This window comes from Lampetra planeri, chromosome 38, assembly GCF_965212315.1.
Source record: "Lampetra planeri chromosome 38, kcLamPlan1.2.h2, whole genome shotgun sequence".
NCBI lineage: Eukaryota > Metazoa > Chordata > Hyperoartia > Petromyzontiformes > Petromyzontidae > Lampetra > Lampetra planeri.
Genome location: NC_136144.1, coordinates 1,765,424 through 1,773,838, shown reverse-complemented (window position 1 = coordinate 1,773,838; position 8,415 = coordinate 1,765,424). Strand labels below are relative to the sequence as shown.

The 8,415-nt window shown below is 48.9% G+C and overlaps 1 protein-coding gene across 1 annotated transcript; it reads right to left on the bottom strand.

Moving 5' to 3' along the window:
- Nucleotides 1–4,529: 4,529 nt before the first annotated feature.
- Nucleotides 4,530–8,123, bottom strand: LOC144731141 (U3 small nucleolar ribonucleoprotein IMP4-like). Its single transcript, XM_078612108.1, has 4 exons — nt 8,013–8,123; nt 7,362–7,516; nt 5,834–5,889; nt 4,530–5,122 (listed from the first exon to the last, which is right to left on the bottom strand). Exons 2-4 carry the CDS (start codon nt 7,509–7,511, stop codon nt 5,065–5,067), a joined length of 264 nt encoding a protein of 87 aa, XP_078468234.1. The 5' UTR covers nt 7,512–7,516; nt 8,013–8,123; the 3' UTR covers nt 4,530–5,064.
- Nucleotides 8,124–8,415: the final 292 nt, after the last annotated feature.

The following is an 8,415-nucleotide window of genomic DNA, read 5'->3' as shown; positions in this document are numbered from 1 at the left end:
TTTTTGTTTAAACTGGGGTCTCAAGCTAAACATGACTTGTAAAGTTTTACTGCCATGTGATCAATATTTATCAATAGCAGGTCCTGTTGTGTGGTAAGAGGCAATTACAGCGATCTGTGAAACTCCACGTCCTTCGTTCTCTAATTCATTACTCGTCGTTTGAATTAATTTTTTGTTCTTTGCAGGCCGGGAGTCGTCGTGCCAGTCGACCACGTGAGGGGACATGGATGAGGTGGACCCTTTCCCAGGCCAAAGTTGCTACAAGCATCACTCCCCAAAGGTGGTGGGGTCTGTGGGGGCCAACCACACAACATTTTCTCCAAAACTAGCACACCATCACACCAAAATATCACTACACCATTAATTCTAGATTTGAAGCTTAATTAGCCGCTTGCGCACAATCGCTTGCACGCCGTCGCCCACCCTTTTGGCCTCGCCCCCCCTCCCTCCCGATACGTTCCATTCATTGGCTACCATAGTCTGATGAGCTCCCCCCTCCGTCTCCTCCCCCCCTCAACTCGCTTTTAAGGGATTACATACATCTTGAATCATTGCCTCACTTGATGCAGCTAATCTGGCTGTGACGGTCCCACCTGATGACGGAGACTTGTGTTGCCTCCGAAACGTCGTGATTTTTGATTTTATTTTATTTTCATTCATTTTGATGTTTTACCTACGTGACTTTACCGAAAAAACCTAAGAAGATGATCACTACACCATCTCTCCACATTACCTTTCTCAAGACACCACACCACCACGGCCAATTAAATGCACCATCATAGAGCCTCATCGTGTCTCTACAGTGAGGGAAAAAAGTATTTGATCCCCTGCTGATTTTGTGCGTTTGCCCACTGACAAATGATCAGTCTATAATTTTAATGGTAGGTTTATTTGAAGAGTAAGACAGAATAACAACAAAAATCCAGAAAAACGCATGTCAAAAATTGTATAAATTGATTTGCATTTTAATGAGGGAAATAAGTATTTGACCCCCTCTCAATCAGAAAGATTTCTGGCTCCCAGGTGTCTTTTATACAGGTAACGAGCTGAGATTAGGAGCACACTCTTAAAGGGAGTGCTCCTAATCTCAGCTTGTTACCTGTATAAAAGACACCTGTTCACAGAAGCAATCAATCAGATTCCAAACTCTCCACCATGTCCAAGACCAAAGAGCTCCCCAAGGATGTCAGGGACAAGATTGTAGACCTATACAAGGCTGGAATGGGCTACAAGACCATCGCCAAGCAGCTTGGTGAGAAGGTGACAACAGTTGGTGCGATTTTTCGCAAATGGAAGAAACACAAACGAACTGTCAATCTCCCTCGGCCTGGGGCTCCATGCAAGATTTCACCTCGTGGAGTTGCAATGATCATGAGAACGGTGAGGAATCAGCCCAGAACTACACGGGAGGATCTTGTCAATGATCTCAAGGCAGCTGGGACCATAGTCACCAAGAAAACAGTTGGTAACACACTACGCCATGAAGGACTGAAATCCTGCAGCGCCCGCAAGGTCCCCCTGCTCAAGAAAGCACATATACATGCCCGTCTGAAGTTTGCCAATGAACATATGAATGATTCAGAGGACAACTGGGTGAAAGTATTGTGGTCAGATGAGACCAAAATGGAGCTGTTTGGCATCAAATCAACTCGCCGTGTTTGGATGAGGAATGCTGCCTATGACCGCAAGAACACCATCCCCACTGTCAAACATGGAGGTGGAAACATGCTTTGGGGGTGTTTTTCTGCTCAGGGGACAGGACAACTTCACCGCATCAAAGGGACGATGGAAGGGATCATGTACCGTCAAATCTTGGGTGAGAACCTCCTTCCCTCAGCCAGGGCATTGAAAATGGGTCGTGGATGGGTATTCCAACATGACAATGACCCAAAACACACGGCCAAGGCAACAGAGTGGCTCAAGAAGAAGCACATTAAGGTCCTGGAGTGGCCTAGCCAGTCTTCAGACCTTAATCCCATAGAAAATCTGGAGGGAGCTGAAGGTTCGAGTTGCCAAACGTCAGCATCGAAACCTTAATGACTTGGAGAAGATCTGCAAAGAGGAGTGGAACAAAATCCCTCCTGAGATGTGTGCAAACCTGGTGGCCAACTACAAGAAACGTCCGACCTCTGTGATTGCCAACAAGGGTTTTGCCACCAAGTACTAAGTCATGTTTTGCAGAGGGGTCAAATACTTATTTCCCAAATTAAAATGCAAATCAATTCATAACATTTTTGACATTAGTTTTTTCTGGATTTTGTTGTTCTGTCTCTCACTGTTCAAATAAAACTACCATTAAAATTATAGACTGATCATTTCTTTGCCAGTGGGCAAACGTACAAAATCAGCAGGGGATAAAATACTTTTTTCACTCACTGTATACCATCACAAGACACCATCTCTCGAGAACATTCCACTACTTGACCTCTCCAAATAACACCATCTCTCCACCATCCCACTCATGCAAGCACTTGAAGTGGTAATTTATTACCAATGACAGAATTATATAAATCAGTCACATTAATTGTCTGTTAGTTGATTTTGAAGTTTCCATTCCAGTTGCCCATTATGGGCACTACATGGGCACTACAGTGGGCTACCAGATCTTTATAATGGAGCATTCTGTGGAAACTATTGCAGTGATGATTGTTGACAACAATTGCTATGAAATCTTCGCAGTCGATCACAGCCTTAAGTGCATGTATGGGGTTTGTGAGGATGTAACATGTATTTTGATTCTGTAGGGGTTGGGATATTTAGGGGTTAGGGCTACACATACAATGTGATAAAAGTATTGATGGATAAGGTGTTATGTTAACATCAGGTGATAGTGTATATTCATGTGTGTGCTAAGCAAGCTTGAATGAGTGTATGTGGATGTCTGCATCTGTACATAGATGTGTGAGTATGCATTTGTGTTTATGTGCACGTCTTATGTTTGCGTGCCTGTGGGTATGAATTTTTAACACAGAGGCTTTCGCGACCAGTATTATTCATAATAAACGTTTTTGTGTTAGATCACGTTATTTATAAATGTGTCGTAACCTTCCACCACCCGACACGGCCAATCAGTAAAAAAGTGTCGCGTTGACAAATAGTTCACTACTTTAGACCACCGGTGTGTTGAAGAGTGAATCCACAACATTTCCAGTTTTTTTTTGTAAATGTTGTGGTTTCACGCTTCAACACACTGGTGGGCTAAAGTAGTGAACTATTTGTCTTTTGTCAATGTGACACTTTTTTGATGATTGGCCGTGTCGGGTGGTGGAAGGTTACGACACATTTATAAATAACGCGATCTAACACAAAAACGTTGATTGAGGGAATGAATTTGTGTTTGCATGTGCATGTCTGAATATTCCTGTGGTCATCTTTACTTGAACAGAGGATATTTGGGGAGGTGAAGGAGGAGAAGGACCTTGGCACGGAGAAACGCCTCGTGGTAGAGGAGCACCTCTTTGAGATGCAGCGCCTTGCCAGGGTGGAGTGCCGCACAGAGGAGAAGTGCCTCAGAGACGATCTCCACCAGCAGCGCCTCATTAAAGTGAAGTGCTTCACGGATGAGAAGCGTCTTGTTCTCCCCGTGGCCGCGTGGATTTTTCTCTGGGTCCTTCGGTTTTTCCCTCCACATTCAGAAACATGTGTTTAAGAGTATTTGGCTGCTATAAATTTCTGCGTAACAAGCCACTTCATGGGTATTTCATTTGTGGCCAGGTCGCGTCTGGAAAAGAGCTGCATAGCAGTGGGCCTTACCTGCTAAAATAAAAATAGATTAGTTTTGTTAGTTTATTTTGTGCCACAGAGGGGGGGGGGATGTCCATTCAAATGGTCGAGATGTGATGTAAGGCGCTTGTGACTTCCCAAAAATATTATTTATTTATGGCAGTTTTTCATATCTACACATGCACAACGACACGCCACTTTCTCCATCTGCCTGACTTGGTATTTTCTTTTTTTTTACTTAAATAAATGTTAATTTCGTTTTGTGTACACGTGTATGTTTGTGTACACCGTTTGGGGAGCGGTGGTACAGCAGTTAGCGCCCTACGAACTCAGCCATCTGAGTACGTGGTGTGGTGTGTATAACATCGCAAACCTGGGGAGATAAAGGCAGCCAGACGTGGGGCTGGCCACCCACCCACTTCTGTGCCATGCCGGCCATCATAGGTGCTACCCGCTAACAGCAATTGCCCCAGCAATCTGTTAACGGCGATACGGGGTACTTTTGTCTTTTTGTGCAATTGTGTGTGTCTGTGCGACGCATGCGAAGATGTGCATGTTTGTGTTTGATAAATGTACATCCGCAATGTGTGTGTGACGCGTATGATGCGCGTGTGTGACGAGGGTTGGAACAGCAATTCACGCACTGCCCTATCCACACGGCGACCTCTCCTCAACGCCTCGAGCCTCGGCGGAGAGCGCCGCGAGTTGACTCCAACTCCGGGTTTTCAGGGACAAACACCCCACCCCACCGCCCCTTCCCCCAGGCCCGCAGTGTTGGGGGGGGGGAGAAGATGCCCCCCCCTCAATCCACGCTCAGGAACTTCCGCTTCTTCGCCGTGTTCATGTACAGTCGCCAGGGCCACTCCACCTCGGCGGTGGCCGCGTTGTCCAGTGTGCCCAGTTTAATCTCATAGACTGCGCGACACACGAAGGCAAAGATCCCCCCCATGTAGCCTTTAAGACCGTGTGGGAAAAGCGCTGTTCGCTTATTAGCATGTAGGAAAGCCACCACGGCACACGAAGGGGTGGGTGTGGGTGGCCAGCATTACGCCCGGTCATCTTTAAATTTACACATCGCATCGGGGGTGGGGGAATGCGGGTCAGGTCACGGCACAGCGAATGCGACCAGAGCAGCGACCCCACCGACTCAAGTTCCGACCCGCTTTGCAAGTCACTTGTGGGCTGCGCGGCCCGACGCTAGACTCTTACATTCAAGCCCATCATCCTCCCTGGGGTCGACCACTTCGTAGGGAAGTCCACAAGGATTTTCCACCGCCTCCGCAGGGGTGTAAAGTGGAGACGAGCTGGAACATGTCAAGCAGACTTACACTTCATCTTGAATCACGGTCCCACCTCCTTCAACTCGATGTCCTTGCCGTCGCGCTTGTAGACGTGGTGCCTGTTGGGAGGGGGGGGGGCACAGAAGTCACAGGAGGGGTCGCGGCAAGTCATACGGACGGTGCTGGACTCTCATTACGCGTCCTAGCAGACGTTTGTCAGAGGCCAACGCCAGCCCTGTTAAAAACTGCGGATGCATAAACAAATTAACAACATTACGCGCCGTCAGCTCAGAGATGGCGTTAAATAAAAACTCTGTGCCCATGCTTGAAAACTCAAGTAAAACGAAACTATTTTTATTTTACCACTGAGCTATTTAGCTCTTCACATAAAAATGTATAGCTGCCAAATACTCTAAATTCAAGTTTTTAAATGTGGAGGGAAAAACCCGGAGGGCCCAGAGAAAAATCCATGCGACCAGGAGGAGAACATGCAAACTCCGAATATACAGGCGTCAGGGTCGGGATCGAACCTATGACCTTCTGTATACCTGGCGAAGTCGTCAACATCTCACCACCGTGGCATGCCGGCGAAAATTTACAGTTTGTAAAACAACCCGCAAATGACCTAGTTGGGTCAAATCACATCGCAACATCAAAATAGTTTAGTTTCACATATGTGCATTGTCGGGGTCTGCACTCAAGGCCACCAGGGCCCCCAAGTGGCTCGCGGTGGGCCTTGCAATGAAGAACGCTGCGGCAGACCCATCGGCGACGGACAGCGGATGACGATGACGACCGAGACGTTGCGAGGAGGCGCAGCGGCAGCGCACCTGAACGAGATGTAGTCGTCGTCTTTGGCGAGCGTGATGATGCGCCGGCTGTCCTCCTTGGGCACAGGGAACAGGTACCGGAGGTTATTCGACACCTGCTCTCGCCACAAGAGAGACGGGGTAAAACACGCCGAGGGTAACTATCGGGCGCGCGCGTGCGGAGATTCCTCGTCCTTCCCCCCCACCGGCACCTCCGATTAGCACGAGCACGGTCTGTCTACGTACGATGCGAAAGAAGTTCAACATACATACATGAGTATGGGTCTCTGTGGTTCTATATGAGTGGATTTCTGTGGGTCTCTTCCTTCCGATATTAGGAACACACTGGGAGCTATGCGCTTTTAAATCTAGAGTGGAAACTAATTTCTTTAGAAATGCTTGTCGTGTTTAGTTTGTTGTCCTTCCTCTGCACCTCCAATTAGCCAGGTTGCCTATGTACGGTGTGATAAAAGTTCAACATACGTACATGCCACGTCGGGTTGGTCTCCCGGGCACATTAAACTCGCAATAATTTAGCGCTGCCGTGGCGAGATGTTAACTACCTCGCCTGGTATACAGGAGCCGTGGGTGCGATCCTGAACCTGATGCCTGCTGTATATTTGGAGTTTGCATGTTCTCCCCATGGTCGAGTGGATTTTTCTCCAGAATGAAACATTTGAAATCTCCAACCAGATCTAGACTAATGGATGCACACTTGCATCACTTGTTACGACTAGCAGTGACAAATATGGAACCGGACATTGACCATCTCATTAGCCAAAAGCAGGCCCAATGTTCCCATTGAAATGCTGGCAAGTTGTTGATTTAACTTGACTTGTTCTTCATTTTAAATATTGTATTTGTTCCCGTTTTGTTTCTTCACTTCAAAATAAGATATATTCAGTGTGCATAGGAATTTGTTCATAGTTTTTTTTAACTATAGTCCGGCCCTCCAACGGTCTGAGGGACAGTGAACTGGCCCCCTGTTTAAAAAGTTTGAGGCCCCCTGTTTAAAAAGTTTGAGGACCCCTGCCTTAGACAGACGGACGGATGAAGCTGATGAATAAAACGCTTTAGACCTTCGTTGGCAAGGGGGTGGGGGCGGGCACACAGCACCTGGCCCAAAAGTCTGCTCACCCTTTCCGGTTCTGAGACATCTACAAGTTGCCGGGTGGTAGGTGTCATGTTCACCGCTGAATTTCGGTACGAGCGAGCAGCTCAGCGTTAATTTTATTTATAGAGGCGTAGCGCTGCTGTTTTTAAAAGAAGTTGCCCTCACCGTAGTGACACGACCGTAGTGAACCGTAGTGACACGACCGGTACTCTATGGAACAAAACTGCCACACGCCCTCCCGCATGGCCTTATGGAGCCTCGGTATGTCTTCAGGTCAGAAGACGTACTTGAGTTTTTCTTACGGTTCCGTTTCGACGACGTATATGTACATCATCGAAATGAGAAAGGGTTATAGGCTATACGAGAGATCTTCGTGTTTGGGGGGGGGGGGGGGGAGAAAGATGTGGGTGAGACTGGCACAGTGCCCGCACGTACCCTCTTTCCGAGTCCCGACGTGAAGTTGTGCATCACGAGGTGCGGGAACGCCTCGGACATCGTGCCCACGTCCGGGATGTCGTGCCGCATCACCAGGCTCGAGAGCGTGAAGTACGCCGTGGGGCCCAGCGGCAGGTGGCACATCACCATCCCGTCTGTGGCATTGTACCACGTGTCACATGGACAGCACGCCGGAGAGTTTGACACACCACGTGCGTCACAGAGATAGCGTACTGGAGTTAGACACACTGCCATTCCATCTGCGGCATCATACCACACCACACCGCACACACAGTTAAGACATCGCAATCCCCCGTCTGCAGCGTCATACTACACGCCGCACATCGTACACACAGTTAAATACACCGCCATCCCCCGTCTGTTGTACCGCATCACACCGGGGAGTGGCAGCAGAGTGGCTATCTCATTACACTACGAATCCAGTGACCCGAGTTCGATTTCCGATGTGTCCAAGCATCGACAGTGGGGAGACAAAGGGGGCCAGATGCAGTAATGACCACACCACCCAACTCGCCGTGTGCCGTGCCAGCCTTCGTAGGTCACTAGACAAACAGCACTTGTCCTAACAGCCTGTTAAAGGCTACACGGGGGAGCTTTGTCTACTGCGGTGTGTGCGCGTGCCTGGCATACCTCGGTGCTCATGCAGGACAATGAAGTCGGTGACGGCGTTGGCGCGGCACGCCCGCACCAGTGCCTCCAGCTTGTGGCTTCAGCGGTTCATCCGCTGAGCATTCGGCAGGATCAGCTTCATCTCCTGTGGTGGTGGTGGGTGTGGTGGTGTGGTAACATGACACCAAGCGGTCACTCGCCGAGTCCGCTCGTCCCACCGGCGTCCGTCCCGGCCACGCTGCCTTTGTCCCCCCACCTCCCCGCCCCCCACTGCATCAGACTCAGGTTGTGTTGTTTGTTTTTTCCATTGCGGAAGCCAAGCCGTGCCGGTATACAGGGTCGCCAATTCCCGTGTTTGATACACGATGGGGGGTGGGTGGCCAGCACCACATCCGACTGCCTTTTTCTCCCCAGTGGCGATGTT